The 17,853-nt window shown below is 50.6% G+C and overlaps 1 protein-coding gene across 1 annotated transcript in view; it reads left to right on the top strand.

The window, feature by feature from the left end:
- Positions 1–785: 785 nt before the first annotated feature.
- EDARADD (EDAR associated via death domain) overlaps positions 786–17,853 on the top strand; it is a 62,578-nt gene continuing 45,510 nt past the window's right edge. Inside the window, exons 1-3 of the mRNA XM_026504018.4 lie at positions 786–1,015; positions 10,320–10,378; positions 14,183–14,222. Coding sequence (XP_026359803.3) covers positions 985–1,015; positions 10,320–10,378; positions 14,183–14,222 — 130 coding nt within the window. The 5' untranslated portion in view covers positions 786–984. The remainder of the gene's footprint in view (positions 1,016–10,319; positions 10,379–14,182; positions 14,223–17,853) is intronic.

Genomic DNA, 17,853 nt, shown 5'->3' with positions numbered 1-17,853 from the left:
GTTATCTCTTACAAACCATTTCCTATCTTTCCATTCTCGTGTGCCAAGGCAGACATGGATTATTTAAAATCCTGAAGAGAGGCTATTAAATTTAAATTGCCTGTAACCTTTGTGTAATAGACTCATGACTGATGATAGGTTTAGTTAAAATGTAAGTATTTTAAATGTATTCTTGGTAAACGATTCCAATCTGTACTCCCTTAAGTAACTGGTGCCTAATCCCTTTTCGATTAAACCGTAGCGCTCTTCTATTAAGGTCCCATTCTGCATTTCCGAGAGAACCCCGAGCTGTTTTTCTCAGCGGCTGTACGGGTGCGTATCAGGCGCCCTCTTTTCACTCCCTTTGTGCAGCATCTACCCTGGAGGTCATGTAATAACTGATCCCAAAGAAAAACTCAGATCGAAGTCAGTCGTGTGTGCCATCAGGCAGCGGCATACTCTGCCTGAAGACGAGCAGGCAGGCATCTCAGCGCTGGCCTGCGTCGGGAAAGCTGTGTCCTGGCCACGGGCGCGATTAGGGAGCCAGCAGAGCGACCGGAGACTGCAGCCCAGCGCTGGGCTAATCATTTCTTCGCAGCCAGGCGTGGGCCGCGCACAAACATCAGCTCGCTGAGCCGGGGCGCGAGGCTGCAAGGACGCCCGCTGCCGACGCTGGCGACGCTCCGGGCCCCCGAGGGCCCCTCCCCGCGCCCCGGCCGGGCCCGCGCCTCGGGAGGGAGGGAGGGAGGGAGGGAGGCGGCGGCGCGGAGCACGGGCTTTGCTAATTGCCGAAGCAGGAAGTGAGCGCGAGGAGGACGCCGCGGAGAGTCTGGGAGGCGGTGGAGGTGCTGCAGGAGGAGGGGCGCGCGGCGCCGCGGGGGTGTGCTGCGGCCGCGTCGGAACTGCAGGGCCGGCCGGACCCGCCATCCCTGCGCTCCCGCTCTCCTGCCCGGTCCCCGAGGCCGCGCAGCCCCGCTCGGGCGCCCGTCCGCCCCACCGCGCCCCATGGCTTCTCCGGACGACCCTCTGCGCGCAGGTAAAGTGACGCCGAGCCGCTCCTTCCCCGGGAGCGGGAACCGCGGGCCCGGAGCTCGCGGGGCGGCCGCAGCTGCCGCGGGACTGTCGGGGCCCAGCCTCCCGAGACCCCCGGATTCCCCCCTGCCCCGGGGCGAGCCGGGTCCGCGCGGGGTCGGGCCGGGGACGGCGGCAGCGCCCGGGCCCCGAGGGCGCGGCGAGCTTCCCCCTCGCGGGCGGGCGCACTGGCCCCCAACGCTCGGCACCCCCACGCGTGCCCGGGGCGCGTCTGCCCGCTTCCCACGCTGCGGCCGCGCAGCTTTTGTTCTGGACTCGGGATCCCAGGTTGAAACAAGCCTCTCAAACTTCTCCGGCGGCCAAGAGCGCAAGGAGTGATTTTCATCCCCCCCCCCTTCCTTTCTCCCCGCTCACATGCCTTCTCAAGTCTCCTCTTCTCTCCTCATTTTCACTTTTATTTAATGGTTTTGTTCTGTATATTGGCCCTCAGAGCCTTTTCATAAATGTGTACGCACGAAAGGGAGAGCCGGATCCCACCTGTGGGATCCCACCTGCAGAGGCCTTTAATCAGAATGGCCTCCAGTTCTAGCCTTAATTTAAAATGCTGTGTGTACCTGAGGACTGAGTCTAGGTTTTTCTTTAATCTCTTATTTGGATTTGAAATCCTCCTCAGACTTCACCTTCCAGGATTCCTCCGTCCTTGCTCTCCCACGGTCTTGGCCGGATGGATCCCCCGTGACTGTTGAACACAGGAATGAATGAACGATATGTTCGCCAGGGCACACTGGGGCTTTTTCTTGTTTTGCTGAGGTTGGAAAGGCTAGGGAGAGAACCATACACACAGATACAGAACTGCATGTAATTGCTTAGGTAAACCTGCTTCCTAGTTTATTGCTTGGGCTTGGACAGGGCTGGAACATTCCGCCATGAGTCTGTGACTTGAGCAGTTAGGAAGAGACAATATCTGTAGGTGAGTCAGAAGACAGCGACATTGGCATCCTGGTGTGCTGGGTTTGGGAGAGTTTCCTGGAGATTCTAAAGAAAGAGCTAAATTCTTCAAGTGGGGAATGGTAAACATTGTATCGATGGGAGATGGAAAATAAATAAATAGTCTGGATATCCTTTCCCTCCCTCCATACCCATTATTTGGGAAAACAGAAAGGGAGGGGAGAAATCCTCCCACTCCCATCCCCACTCACCTCCACATCCTCCTCCTCTTCCAGGAACCTAATGGATGAAGCACCAAGAGGTGTTAGGCCTGTTGTTACCAACAGTGGTCTCCATCTCATTCAGTGGTCATGGTGAAGGGGATTCAAAAAGATCTTGGGGATGCAGGGATCCATTGAATGGGGATAAGTGTAAAATCCGCTTGGGCCCCTAAAAATTAAGGGTACCAGAGAAGACAAGGCTCAGGAACTCAGGCTTACTAGTGAAACAATGTGTAAAAAGCTTCAGTGAGTCACTGCGTGAAGAGGCCACCGGGGCAGCGAATACGGTCGTAGGTGACCCTACGTAACAGCACTACAGGATCTGGATTTCCCATGGTGGTCTTGGTCGGCCCGGCCCTGCCAAAATGGATGCTCACAACCTGGAACAATAGGTTTGGGAAGTCCCAGCACATGAGGCATGATGAGAGGGTAGGATGATAGGAGGGTGTCCTTCGGAAGGACTCTGTCTCCTTGACTTTAAGAGGGAGAACCCAAATCTGTAGGTGAAATCTTTTGGGCTACAAAGAGGGGAGAAGCCTCCTAAGGTAGGGGTCTCCTTGTCACTTGCGAAGATGTCGGAGAACCTATTCAGACAGCTCAAAGAGGTCCTCATGTCCAGCCATTCTCACTCTGGAATTCTATCAATAAGGTGAGGGTTCCTCCAGTTAAAAAAAGACTAAAATGACTTCCCTTTCTCCTGTGTTTCTGTAACCTCCAGGACACACCCAGCTACCCCTTCCAGTGCTGTAATGAAGCCCCAGATGGTGCCCATTTGTGGAACTCGTTAAAGGCAACGTTCACGTGTACCCCCATCAAGTACCATGCTCCCTCACCTGATTTCCTACACTCATCTCCCACCTGGTGTGTGCACACCTGCCTTTTACCAACCCCTTCGCCAAACAGCAGCCAGAGTGGCCTTTCAAAGACATATCAGTTCCCGTCATTTGTCTACTAAGAAACCTGCAGTGATTTTCTAACAAACTCTCAGTCCTTACAAGGTGTCAGTAGTCGGCACATCCATCTCTAGCCCTCCAACTGACTGATGTCTGTTCTGTCCCTGCCTCTCTGCCCTTCAGCCACTCTGCCTCCTTTTCCCCTGGAGAGCCCTCATCCCTCCTGTCTCCGAGCCTTTGTACAGGTGATTCCCATTGCTGGGAAGACCCTCTTCGTCTCCCCCCACCACTCCTCACTGCAGTTACCTCCTTCTTATTCTTCAGACTTCAGCTCAAAAGCCCCAGGGTATACGCTGTCCATGCGCCCTGTTCTTTCCTTTCTAGCGCAGGCCTCCGTGTCCAGCTGTGGTTGTGTCACTGCGGTCTCTCCCCAGCTCACCTCCAAGCTCTGGGATGGAGCGCATGTCCCCTTAGCTAGAACGCCCGACACAGTGCTCAGCACATAGGAAGCCCTGGTTAACTCCTTATTGCCTCATCGAGTGAGCGAAAGGATTTAAAAATTTCACCTCAGACGCTTCAAACTGGGCACAAAAAGCTTTTCTTGGATTGACATTTTAGAAACTTCATCAAGTTAGGTGTGTTCACTGACTTCACTTTTTAAAGTTAAAAAGAAAAAGACATTTGTATCTGCACCTGCGTCTAACAGAGGTGTGTGTTTACTATTAGACCACGTTATGAGATGAAGGGAAGGAGACGACTTTTTACATGGAGAAAACGTATGAGACTGTTGGGATCACATGGAAGGAAAATAGTCATTCTAGTTGCAGTTGCTATCTTACTCTATCTCTGCCACTAATAAAAATCTAACATGGGATGAGTCAGAATCGTCTGTCGGAGGTGAGGAAAATCTGGCTCGCGTTCATACAGACGTGAAAGCCAGGAAGGAAGAAAGAGGCTTTGAAAGCCTGGGTGAGGAGGTGGTGCGATTCACTGCAGTGAGCTAAGTGCCCAGGGCCAGCGGCTGCGGGCATGTGTCCTTCTTTTGTTCTGGGGTTCCTTCTGCACCGCGTGGCCAGGCTGGTGGCTGGGAGCAGCTCAGGACGGCGCCTAGTCACGTCTTACCTCTCCCCGCCCCTCCCAGCCCTCCTGTGGGCTCAGGTGGGTCCCAGGTGGCTGCCTGCCCTCCTGGCAAAGCCCAGTAGCCCTGGAAGCAGAAACCAGGACCAGCCAGTGAGCGCCGTGTTTGACAAGCCCTACTGGCCAGCTCTTGTTCAGATGCACGAGGGAGCCATGGCCTGCGGCAGTTTTGCCTTCTCCCTCTCCCCTTCCCTCCCCGCTTCCTTCACTCCTTCCCTGCTGGTGAGCTTTCCCAATGCCAACTTCCTCTCTTTTCCTTTCTTGCATGCCTGTCTTCTAGATTTTCTTCTCTCTCTCCCAATTACTTCCCCTTGTCTGAATCTCCTCTTTGGTCCCTTTGTCCCCTCTCTTCCCTCCTCCTTCCCTGCCCTCTCTCAAGCTCCATCCCGTCTGTAGGCATGAGCCTGACTGTCACACTGCATGCTCGGCCACCCTCCACAGAAGTCACTCTTAGGTGGGCACCTTCCCGAGCCCCTGGTCCTGCCCCTGCTCTGAGGTCTGAGGATGACAGAGCGGGGCTGCTGCAGAATCAGGCCGGAGGAGAGGCTGAATCCTGCATCCACACCGCCACCCAGCATTGCTGTTCTGAGAGCTTTCGGGGTCCTGATAGGGTTAGGACTCTGGGGCTTCTTCAGAACCAGGTACGTGAAGAGCCGTAGGTCAAAAGAAAAGCCATCGCGCACACACACAAAATAATCATGAAGGAAAAATAAGTTAACTCTGAAATCCCGGGTTCGAAGAGTTGCCTTGAATTCGTCACTAGGAAGCACACAAGGCCTTACTGTCTTGGCTCCTGGTGCCCGGGAAAGGCAGGAAGCTCTCTGACACGCTTCCCTCCTTGTCGCTCCCAAAGAACATCCTTAGAGGCGGTGGGTTTTGTTTTGTTTTGTGTTTTTTTTTAATTCTTTTTAAAATTTTATTTTTTAAATTTTAATTCTGGTGTAGTTAACATACGGTGTTACATTAGTTTCAGATGTACGATATAGTGATTCAGCACTTCCATTCATCACCCGGTGCTCATCACAAGTGCCCTCCTTAATCCCCATCACCTGTTTAACCCATCCTCCAAACCCTTCCTCTGGCAACCATCTGTTTATCCTCTATAATTAAGAATCTCTGTTAATTCGTTTCTCTCTTTGTCCCTTTGTTCATTTGTTTTGTTTCTTAAATTCCACGCATGAGTGAACTCACATGGTGTTTGTCTTTCTCTGACTTATTTCCCTTATATTGTCTAGCTCTGTGTCATTGCAAATGGCAAGATTTCATTTTTATGGCTAAATAATATTCCACTGTGTGTGTGTGTGTATAAGCATATATATGCACTACACTTTATCCATTCATCAATCGATGGACACTTGGGCTGCTTCCATAATTTGCTACTGTAAATAATGCTGCTGTAAACATTGGGGTGCACGTATCCGTTTGAATTAGTGTTTTTGTATCTTTGGGTAAATACCCAGGAGTGTGATTGCCAGATCAGAGGGTAGTTCTATTTTTAACTTTTTGAAGAACCGCCATATTTTCCACAGTGACCACCGGTTTGCATTCCCACCAGTAGTGGGAGAGGGTCCCTTTTCCTCCACCTCCTTGCCAAGAGGCGGTGTTTGAACCTCCTCGGAGGAACTGTGTCTAGGCGCTGTTGGCCGTCGTCTGCTGTGACTCGTGAAGGGAGATGTCAGGACAGGGCGTGTGTTGCAGAATACGAGACTGTGGCTTCTGGAGAGGCTGTGGGGTGCAGTCCGCGGTCCTAAGTCTCCCGCGGAGATTCGGGTCTCCGAGTGGATGAGGACGGATGAGGTTGTGGACTTAGAGTTGATGCTGCGATGACTAGTGCTGTGGGGGACGTTGGGTGAAGGTATTTTGCACATGGGAAGGACGTGAATTTGGGGGGCCAGACTGCATTTCCCCCAGGAAACCTTGTTGCCGTCCTAATCTCCCGTAGGTCAGGGTGAGACCTGATTCGGAGCTAGAGTCTGTGCAGCTGTAATCCCGTTACAATGAGGTCATGGGAGTGGGCCCTAATCTCCTGTAACTGACATCCTTATGAGAAGGGACAATCTGGACGGAGATTCCCCCACTGTCAGTGGTGGTCAGTGCGTGAACTTCTAGAAACTCTGAAAGTAGTGGAGAACAGGCACAGATGGGCACTAGGTAAGTGGGAGCTCTAGTGGAATTTTGGGTGAGGGTGTGATGGACGGTGGCATCCTGTGTCATAGTGACGTCAGCCCGAAGATGCTCTTTTGCCTCTGGGGCCCCTGCTTCTCACCACGCACCGACCTTTAGAGCTGGAGGGACATGTGGAGGCTCTCTGTTCCCCCGTGAGTATTGCCAACTAGGGACAGGAGGCCCCGAGAAGCAGCCTGCCTAGTTGGCTCTCACCAGAGGTCTCCAAGAGCGAGGCCCGGTGCCCTCGCCAAGGGCCATGCTGTGTGAGTTCACCCTGGGCCTCTCTCAGGCCTTTTGAGAACATTCCGGATGTTCTTACAAATTAAACATTGTCCTCACTGCCAGCACTGGGATCCTTTTGGGTCAGTTGCCAGCTGATTTAGTGTGGTCTGTGCCCTGCCTAGACTCACCCATCCAGGAGAGGCCAGGTGGCTGTGGGAGGAAAGGACTGCCCGAGACAGCAGAGGGACAGCCGAGAGCTAGAGAAGGTACCCTGTGCAGCCCTGGCCTGAGCTCCCATGGCCCCCCTTGTTTGTTTTGGCCCCTCCTGTGCCTCCTGTCTCCTCTGATATCAGAGCCTTGCCTGGGGGCCCTGCCTGCTGTTCCCTGGGGCCTGTAAAAATAAACATTTTAATGCTCCCAAATCAATGATTTGATCTTAGAGTTAGTGATATTGTAAATGTGCAGCCCCAGGAGCTCTCAGAAATCCTTTAGGACAACTTCCTACTTCCAGACCAGTGTCAGATAACCAGGGTCAGCCCTCCTCCACATAATCTTCTTGGTGCACAGCCATCCGGGCCTTACAAACAGAGGTAGTTGAGCGGGAACCACAGGACTTTCCGGCAGAGGAAGGCGCAGAGTCAGGCAGAGCACGCTGGGCGCCACGTGGGCCTGGCTGGTGAGCGAACGTGGCACGATGTGTGTGGAAGAACTCCCTCCACGGTCTGACCTACGTCAGGGGTTCCAGCGAACTCCATCAAAGGCCCTGAAGGTCCGAACCCATGGCCTTTTCTGATGGCCCTTTCGCGTTGAGGCCGTGCCTCAGACAACGAGAAACCTAAATTCATTGTGCCCTTCCCGTCGCAAGTTCCATCTATTCTCAGAGATTACGGACCAAAGCAAGAGACTTGGGGCCTCCAGACAGGTGCTGTTGCTGGGCTGGCTCTTCATGTTCGCCTTACAGCCTCCGGAGACGTGCTCCCGTGGGTCCGAGGCGGGTGGACGGGGTTGCCATCTGTCTCCTGGCCCGACTGCGTTTTACGGGGGAAGGAGCCTGAGGCAGCAAGCGCTTAGGGGAGTCACCAAGGTCACATTGCGAGGCTCGTCCGAGGTCACCCCTGGACCTACTCAAGGCCAGACCGCTGCTCTCAGCAGCGGCGTGGCGGGGAGAGCCCAGGCCTTCTGCACCCAGCCCACTGTGCCTTCATTTTAACTGTGCTGTTGGCTTCCTCACTGCGGATTTTGGGGTGATTCTGCCTTTCCCAGCCATGCCCTCCATTTCCTTCCTCTCATGCTGATTTTTCTACAGGAAACGGCACTAACGTGTCATAGATGTAGCGGGCGGTATGTGCACAGATCCTGTTGAGGGTCGTTTAGAACCCCCCCCACCACGTACTCCAGCTCCCCAGCTCCTGCACAGCCCCTGGACCTGAAATTCTATTGTTACCTGCTAACATTCCACACCACGGGTGGGGGGCTTGTTTTACATCATCATCGTCCAGCTACACTTTAGTGAAACTGGAATTATTGAGGCAAGGCTGTGACAGGAGGGCGGGAGGAAGAAACTGGAGGTGGCGTCCACCACCCTCTCCCCAGCCGGGAACCAGATCGAGAAGCATGGAAAGGAAAAACTCAATAACCACACTCGGTATGTCTGGCTGGATGTATCTGGAGTCCACGAATATGTTGTGTTCTCTCCCATCTCTTGGCCTTTGCCCATGCTGTTCCCTCTACCTACAATGCTGTTCCCCCCCTTCTCCTGTCTCACTTCAGCTCATCCTTCCAGGCTCAGCTGTCAGTTCCCCTGCAGGCTCTTCTCTCCTGCTGCTCTCTCCGCATGGCCTCTGCGCACCCTGGGCTGAGCACAGGCTGCTCCTCTCAGTTCCATATCATTCTGCACTTCTGTGACTTCACACTAAGGGCTCTGTGGTGTAACTGCCTATTCCTTGGACCACACAAGTCCTGCGAACTCAGGGTGGAATGAGCACAAGTGGTTCTTACTTACTTTATCCCATGGATTTAAATCCATTTTGAGTCTGTATTCTACTGGGCTGCTAGGAAATTCCAGCTTAGTCTGAATTGGGGCCCCGGCCCCCTTGTTAGGGTCACACAGGGACCTGAGAGGATGAGGTGGTGCTGGGAGAACTAGGGAGGCATCTGGGTAGGCATCGATATCCTTGGGGTCAGGCAGCACTCTGCTTCTGTGCCAGACACAAATCACGGTTTCTTTGCTAGAACGGAGGAGTCCCCTTTGTGCATCCCCTGATGTGGCCTTGCTACCTCTGGGCCCTTCCAGCGACCAGGGCACAGTCCCTTGTTCCATGGGAGGACGCTGGCAGAAGGCTGTCTCCATGCGTCCCCACTCCACTGGGCCACCCCATTTAACCTCTCCAGTGACTAGCCTGTCAAAAACCAACAGAGAGGTGTTCCCTGCACACTGCTTCTCCTTCGGGCATCATCAACATGTGCTGGGCAGAGAGCTGTGGAAACCCCAGACACATTCTAGAAGGGAGACATCTAGGGAGAACAAACACAGATTAACATATCAACAAATCATCTTGCTGTGCTCCTTAGAATCCCCAAAGGTGTTTCCTGGGCCTGGTGCCTGGTGCACAGTGTGTACTTAATTCAAGTTAAACTCAACTTTCATCTTGGCTGGTGTCAGGCTTCCGCTGAGGGTTCTATAGGTTGCGCACTGCATAAATCTAGAGGACCGCACTCAAACGGATTTGCTCTTGATTAACATAGTTTTCTGGCAGATGTCTGGTCAGGTGTCTTGGAGTGGGGGAGCTCTTTTCCACTTTGAACAAACTCTTAAGATCTAGTGGTGGCCTCGACCGAGGCCTATACCTTTTTCTGTTTTTCCTCATTCAATTCCTTAAATGCAACAAGTGTGGTAACTAAGAAGCAACATCTTGGGAAATCAAAATCACTTTTTGCTTAATAATGATCCTGGGAGGTTGCTGGCTTTATTAATTTACCTAAACCACAGCCAGAAGCTTAATATTTTAAAACGATTTGAGAAAAAAAAATAGCATTACAGAAGAGTGGGAAACATGGAGAGGAGAAACCAGGATCATGTCATTCCTGCTCAAAGATATAATCAAATTACACCAAAGAGTCATGGGTACCATGTGTGCATATCCATTGTTATATAAAACTCCGAGGGTCTGTAGATCTCTACAGGTAAACGGTTCAAAATACGGTGTTTTTTATTTTATTTTATTTATTTATTTATTTATTTATTTATTTATTTATTTTTAAGATTTTATTTATTGGACAGAGAGAGACATAGCAAGAGAGGGAACAGCAGCAGGGGGAGTGGGCGAGGGAGAAGCAGACTCCCCACTGAGCAGGGAGCCCAATGTGGGGCTCGATCCCAGGACGCTGAAATCATGACCTGAGCCGAAGGCAGATGCTTCATGACAAGCACCCCAAAAATATGGTGTTTTTTTAAAATAGAGTTTGTCTTAATCTCTTTCTTGGTGCCATCAGACCCCATTCCTTCCTATTTTGTTTCCAGTCATGGTTGACAGTAAGTTTTTCTCAAGCCTGAGTAGGGTGTCTTGCATCAATATGAAGACGGTTCTCAAAGGACACGTCTGTGCTCTTAAATTACAGAGAATACCCTCCATTTGGATTTTTTTGTTTTTTTTGTTTTTTGTTTTTTGGTTTTTTTTTACAGATCATATGGCAAAGGAGCCAGTGGAAGACACGGACCCCAGCACTTTATCCTTTAACACGGTAAGTTACAGTCTTTACATCGATGGGGAGAACGCTTGTTATTCCTTGTGTGCCTTTGTTACATTTTTATTGCTCAGTATTGACACGAAGATCAGAAACCCCAAAGTCAGGTTTTCCCAAGGTAAATTTCTTTATCACCGTGTTCTCTGTGATGTAAGAGGCTTTGGGTTTCTCAGGGCGAAAAATGGTACTGGATTCTGTTCTTGTGATCTTTTTAGATTACATCCGGTCTGTGTATACTTGTCTATTTTTAATACTTGTCTATCTACTTTTAACTTCCTCTTCTTCAAAATTCAAAATATTTGGGGCACCTGGGTGGCGCACTTGTTAAGCGTCTGCCTTCGGCTCAGGGCGTGATCCTGGCGTTCTGGGATCGAGCCCCATTGGGCTCCTCCGCTGGGAGCCTGCTTTTTCCTCTCCCACTCCCCCTGCTTGTGTTCCCTCTCTCACTGTCTCTCTCTGTCAAATAAATAAGATCTTTAAAAATTTCAAAGTATTTAACATGAGATGGAAATTAAAAACAGGACTGCAGTACAGTTACTGGGGGCTGGCCCCTTGGCCAGCTGGGCACACGCTGTTTGATTCACATGTGTTACCGCATCTATTCCCTGCAGCAACCCTATAAGGTAAGCCCTGCCCATTTTACAGATGAAAAACAGAAACGCAGGGGTTGCGGTGAGTGGCCCCCCGTGGAAGCCGCCCAGGCGGGATGCAGACCCGGCAGCTGGCTTCAGGCCCTGCCCTCCCAGAACCACTCTGGGGCGTGTCTGGTGCTGAAGGCTCACCAAGGATTTCGCACACAGCATTCTGCATCCTCCACGTGATCGCCGAGATGGCAGGACGGCCGCCCCGTTCCGCGGAGGAAGCATGAAAGCTAACGGATTCGTATACAGTCCCCCAGACTGGAGCGCGGCTCTCCTGGGTGGGACCGCCTCTTGCTTAGGACCAGATCCGTGCATCTGGCAACATCACATGTGTTCTTATGCATATAGGGTGTGACACGTTCCTTTTTTTAAAAAAAAAATTGGAGGAGAGGAACTCTGATTAATAAAATTCTGATTCACTAATTTAGTTAGAATGACATAAAGTACACAGCACAATACCATTAGACAATGTAATTCAATGAAATGTCCTCAAGTCTTTGGTGATTCACGAGGCACCTCAGTGTCTTGAAGACCTGAGGTGTTTGTCCTTGTGTCTCGAGTCCCCACCGCAAGTTCGCTAAGGGGCACTGTGGGGGACAAAGCTGGACCCATGGCGGAAATCAGTATGGAAACATCCCCTGCCCCTGCATTGCACAACGACAGAGTGCGGGACGGCCCCGTGGCTGTCGCCCACCGTCCCCTGGGCAGTAGCCCCGAACGAGAGCCTTTGGCTGCTAGAACGTGCACTCAGTTCGTCCTTCCGGTCCCCTTCCCCGGCGCCCGACCTGCGCTGCTCTCGGGCTCCCACTCTCTTCCCCACATCAGGTTCTCCTTCCCTCTCACTGAGGGTCACGGCCACCTCTGCTCACTTCTCCGTGCCAGGGCACAGTGATTTCCCCAGACCTTCCCTGGGTCGGTTTGCTGGGGCTGCCACAACAGAGGACGGCATGGCGGGGGACCTAAGTGCCCCCCACTCCTGCAGGTTGGAAAGGCCAGGGCCCTTCTCCTCCCTCCGAAACTGGTGGGGAAGAATCCTTTCTCATTTCTGCTGGTCTGTGTGGTGGTCGGCAACCCCTGGTGGTTCTCAGCTTTGAGCTGCATCCCTCCAGCGCCCTTGCTGCCTTGGCTCGTGGCCGGGGTCTCCCCGTGGGTCTGCGTCTCTTCTTTGTAAGGACGCTGGTCCTATTGGCTGGAGGCTCCAATCCACTCCAGTACGATCTCATCTTAACTAGTCCTCTATCTAAGTGTGTAGCAGCCCTATTTCCAGATGAGGTCACATTTGGAGGTACCGGGGGTTAGAACTTCAACAGAACTTTTTGGGAGGATACAAGGTCAGCCCATAACATTGCAGGTGCTCAGGATGAAACCCGTACTCCTCAACATGGCAGATGAGGTCATGGCTCCATGACCTCATCTCAGCATCCCTCCTGATGAGCCAGTCATGTGTAGCTGTTTGCTGCTGCTGAAACACCCCACACCTTCTCACCTTCCCGGGGTGCTAACACTGTTCCATCCAGCAAGGAAAATCTCCCCGCTTCCTCACCTACGGAACTCCTCCCCACACCTTCTCACCTTCCAGGGGTGCTAACACTGTTCCATCCAGCAAGGAAAATCTCCCCGCTTCCTCACCTACGGGACTCCTCCCCACACCTTCTCACCTTCCAGGGGTGCTAACACTGTTCCGTCCAGTTGATGGGCCAAGCTTCCCAAGAACCTGGAATGGCACCCATCTAAATCTTTTCACCTCACTTCCAGAATCTTCCATGTAAACTGGCTCCATCATTTCCCGTCCACCCGTGCCCCCTCTAGCGTGCATCTCTGCTTCTACACCCGTCACCCTTCACACGCCCTGAACTTGCTCCTCTGTGCCCACCACCTGCGATCACTGTGCTCCTTCCTCTTGGTCACCGAGTTCTTGGGCATTCTCCACGCCTAGCTCAAATGTCGGCCACTCCAGGAAACCTGCATTTGCTCCAGCCTGTTGGTTCCTTCACGCAGATTTTGGTTGAAGTTTAACACTGAGTCAGAATGTGGGGTTGCAAAGATCATAGTTCCTTTTTTAAAAAAGCTCTGAGTCTGAGGAAATAGGCAAGTACATACTTTAAAAACAGCCTGATAAGTGTTACAGTGCAGGTGTGTTTTCCGTGCTCTGGGGAACAGACTATCTAGAAGAATTTAGTCTCGGGGAAAATTTGACTTTGAGTTCTCCGTGATTAATGATTGATGGAGTTCTCCAGTGGAAGAGGAGTTCGAGGCTTTTAGAAGTTCTGAAACTTCAGTGTTGAGCTCCAAAGAAGCTGCAAGGAAGGGGTTTTAAAATAAAATCTTTGGTTCCACGTTTGTTTCTTTTTCTCCTCTGTCAGAGGAAGACATGTGTGAGACCTACAGGCACTTAGAAGGTGCAGCCTTTTTTCAAGGCCGGAGGAGGTGGACCCAAAGGCCCAGATGGGGAGTAGGAGCCAAGCCGGTTGGGGGACAGGATAGGGGGGCTGGGCACATTCCACTCGTCTGGTGTAAGTCATCAGAGAGTGGCCAACATTGTTCAGTCGGAAGTCAGAGTTTCCAGAAAGAAACACGTGATTGTAAGAGCCTTTGCCGTTTTGCATTCCCTCCCATGGTACTGCCCCCATCCCGTGCTGAGGAACTGAGTAGATCTTCGACATCCTTGTGCAGTCAGGAGGCTGGTTGGCTTTTGAATCCTATCCTGGTCACCCCAGGACAGAGCTTTACAAGAGTGAGGACTGCCTCGTCCACAGGCTTGTTGATCCAAAGGAATGCCACAGAAATGAGGACAAGAAATTGGTCTATCCCCATAATTTGTGAAAAGAAATGCTCCTCAATTTTAAACTACAGGAAATGGGGATGGGATAGCACTGCAGAAAAGAGAAGTGTGGTTTAGCGGTCAGAGCTGAGGAAGTTTGGAAGGATTATTGTGTCTCGTATTCCAACATTAACTTCTTGTCAACCTTGATTTCATTTTTATAGGCTGAGGATAAAAACAAGCAATGGGTCAGGCCTGTTGATAAATCCATGGCTAGAAAGTTGCAAGGTTTTAAACTAAAATTATGACTTTCCCCAAACAAAGCCTTCTTTTCACTTTGCTCTTATAACTGAACTGTGACGTTTAAAAATAACTCTCCTCTTTTGTTGGTTTCCACAGTCAGACAAATATCCCATTCAAGATACGGGACTCCCTAAAGGTATGTACACTCAATATAACTACTTGAACTTGTGATTATTTTAATACCTTGAACAAAGCACTAAAGTCATCTCTCGTTACTTAAAGTTGTTAAACAGAAACATAGTGACAATTTACCTTTTGACTTGTTGATTATCTCAGGCATGGATTTTCTTATTGAAATCTATAAGTCGTTTCATTACAAATTATACATTAAATCCCTATGGTGTTTTTAAGATGCATAAAGTGAACATAGCCAGGACTCTGCGTTGCAAGTGACAGAAACCTAACTCAAGCTCATTTTAAAAAGGGAGGAGGGACACACTGGCTTAGGGTCTTTGGACGCTGCTGGGTGCAAGCATTTAAAGGATGCTGTCAGGCTCAGTCTCTGTGTCTCTCATGGCTCTGTCTTGATCTGTGTTGGCTCCATTTTGGGGCAGGCTTTCCCTTCACGGCAGGGAAGATGGTCACCGACACCTCCAGCTGTACACGGTGCCCGTCAAGATGGCGCCCCCCTCGTGCCCACAGCACAGTTCTAGGGATGACTGTCATACGGGGAGTTTGGGTCACGTGGCCATGCGTGAATCAGTTGTTGCCCTCAGGACGATGGAGGACACTGGTCAGGTCTGCGCCTTGAGGTTGGCTGGGGGAGGGCATGGAGTGAAGTCCACCCAAACCACAGGAAAGAGGCTTCTGTTACTAGACAGAGGGGCAAAGGATGCTTGTCAGTCCCCAAAGCAAAAAGCAAAAAAAAAAAAAAAAAAAAAAACCAAAAAACCCAAAACCCAAAAAAACCTATCTTTTGTAATTCACAGACTAATGTTTTAGCCATGGTACAGACATGGCTAGGCTTAGCCTCTTGTAATTTCTTCTGTGGGGCACTTTGCAAAGCCGTATCTGTTGTGGACGCCGTCTGGTTGCCCTCCTGGAGCATTTACCTTGTGCTTGCTGACAAGCCAGAGAGGAGGGGTGGACGGGGTGGGGGACAATCAGATCTGACCAGCTTCAGAGATGTCGGGGGCCCCCAGCTTCCTGGAGAGGTAGGACTTCCCAGCACCCGCTAATGTGGGTTTTCCTGGCAGTCCTGGTGATAGGGTCACCCGACCGGAGGGTGGGGAGGGAGCTCCCCGCCAGGGTCCACCTGGAGTTAAGTGCAGGGTTCTGCCAAGGCTCCCCTCCCTCCAGTCCTTACTCACCAGACTCTTCGCCTTACACCCAGAAACTACACAACTAGGTTTCATTCATGCCCCTGGGAGTGGCAGTGATGTAGGAAAGAGGGACCGAAGGCCAGGTTTGAGTCCACATCCTGGCTGTACTTGGGGAGGCTTCTGGCAAGTTCGCTTCCCCCTTTCCCCTATTGGTGAATGACTTCTAAGTGTCCCGAGTCCTCCAGTCTGTGATTCGATTCTCTAGTTCAGCCAGAAGGTGGAAGATGCCAGCCAGGTGACCAGGGGCAGAGGGGAGGCAGTCTCAGGTGCTGCTCCCTGGACTTCAGTGTGCAGTGAAGAATTACCAGGGGAGGGGAGGGGGCTGTTTAAAATGTAGGTTCTGGGCCCAGCTGCTTTGAAATCACGATGTGGTAGGTCTGGAGCCAGGCCCAGGAACCTGTGTGTAAATGCACACCTGAGGGGCTGGGAGGCAGACCTCAGTTTAACCTAAGAAGCTTCAAGGATTTGGTGTGTCCGCCAGGAAGGCACATAGACAAGAGAACCAAACTGTAGCCAGACCACGTGCTGGACTCTGAGTACCCTCAGAATGGTGGTTCGACATCTCAGGGTCTCAGTTTCCTGTCTCCTGGTGTAGGAAGGACGGTGTTCTCCTCCTCCTCCTCCTCCTCCTCCTCCTCCTCCCCTCCCCCTCCCCCTCCCCCTCCTCCCAGAACGCTAGTGAGCATCGAGTGAAATGAGTCCAGGACGGTGCCTGACACAGGCGAACATCAGATGGCAGAGGGAAATCTGGCCAAGGAAGTGTGCGAGATCAGGCTTGAGGATGCTTTCCCAGCCCCATGGCAGAAACAGGACTGCTTGAGACGACCACTGAGCTGCAGGGACTCTGGAAATGCAATGTCATGGTCTGATCTGTCTAAAGATCTTTTTTAACACCCTTGAAAGTGATTTCCTGTTTTGGGGGGGGGAAAAAAAAAGACTGGTTGCTTAGCAACCTGATACTATAGTAACTGTGTTATTGGTTTCTCCTGGAATTTGAGATTTACAAAACCTTAATTAAACTGATGATGAGTTTATAAGTAACATGACTGTGAAAACCACGTTTATGAGAAATGTGACTAGATCTTCTATCCTTATTCACGGAGAACAGTATAATTAAGCACATGATTTCTTACCTCTAAAGAAATACATCATCTTATACATAACGTCTAAAAGTTTAAAAACTTACTCCAAGGGCGCCTGGGTGGCTCAGTTGGTTGAGCGTCTGACTCTTGGTTTTGGCTCGGGTCATGATCTCACGGTTGTGGGATGTAGCCCCGCACTGGGCTCCCTGCTCAGTGGAGAGAGTCTCTCCCCCTCTGCCCTTCCCCCCAATCACTCACACGCACGCATGTTCTCTCTCTCTCTCTGTAAATAAGTAAATGAATAAAATCTTTAAAAAAAACCTTCAACATTTGCATTCAATAATGTCTATGACTTGGGGTGCCTGGGCGGCCCAGTCGGTGAAGCGTCTGCCTTCAGCTCAGGTCATGATCCCAGGGTCCTGGGATCGAGCCCCCACAGCAGGCTCCTTGCTCAGTGGGGAGCCTGCTTCCTTCTCTCCCTCTGCTGCCGTTTCCCCTACTTGTGCTTTCTCTCTCGCTGTCTCTGTCAAATACATAAATAAAATCCTTAAAAATAATAATAATAATAATATCTATGACTTGATATCTGCTAGTATTTTTTAACACCTACCAATGGGGCCAATATTATCATTAAACATTTATGGTCATTTTTTCATTGTAAATGTTTTTACAGAAAGAAACCCCATGTGAATCAGTGTGGAAACTAACGTGTAGATTTAAAAATAAATGTAATCTAATTAAGTCCGAGCTTGGACTCTGACATTTAAGTGAATTTTAGGGGGTCCTGATTTATTTAAAGGAGGATTTGCCTGTAATTAACTTGACCGATTTCCATATGGTTAAAAAGTCTTCAAAATTTATTTTCTTAAGCAGATTAGGCATGTTTCACAAAATCTTTGTTACACGTCTGGTATATTCCTGCTGTCTTCATGGGCAGTTTTATTTTATTTTTTTTTTAAATGATTTTTTATTATATTATGTTAGTCACCATACAGTACATCCCCGGTTTCCGATGTAAGGCTCGATGATTCATTAGTTGTGTATAACACCCAGTGCACCATGCAATACGTGCCCTCCTTACTACCCATCACCGGTCTATCCCATTCCCCCACCCCCCTCCCCTCTGAAGTCCTCAGTTTGTTTCTCATAGTCCTCATGGGCAGTTTTAAACTCTTCCTCACACGGTCCAGACTAGAGTGGCTCTGAATTATGTGCTTTCACCACAAACCAACAGTGGAAATCTAAGGTAACTCCAGCGATCAGCATATTTTTGAGACGAAGCACGTTGTTAAACTTGTTTTCTTACCGAGAACCACCTCCCCTAATTTTAGAGATTTCAGGGGGTTCGTTCTGTCCGGCGTCT

This window comes from Ursus arctos, unplaced genomic scaffold, assembly GCF_023065955.2.
Source record: "Ursus arctos isolate Adak ecotype North America unplaced genomic scaffold, UrsArc2.0 scaffold_7, whole genome shotgun sequence".
In the NCBI taxonomy this organism is placed as follows: domain Eukaryota; kingdom Metazoa; phylum Chordata; class Mammalia; order Carnivora; family Ursidae; genus Ursus; species Ursus arctos.
The sequence above is the reverse complement of the archived record's forward strand: the minus strand, read 5'-3'. Positions and strand labels throughout refer to the sequence as shown.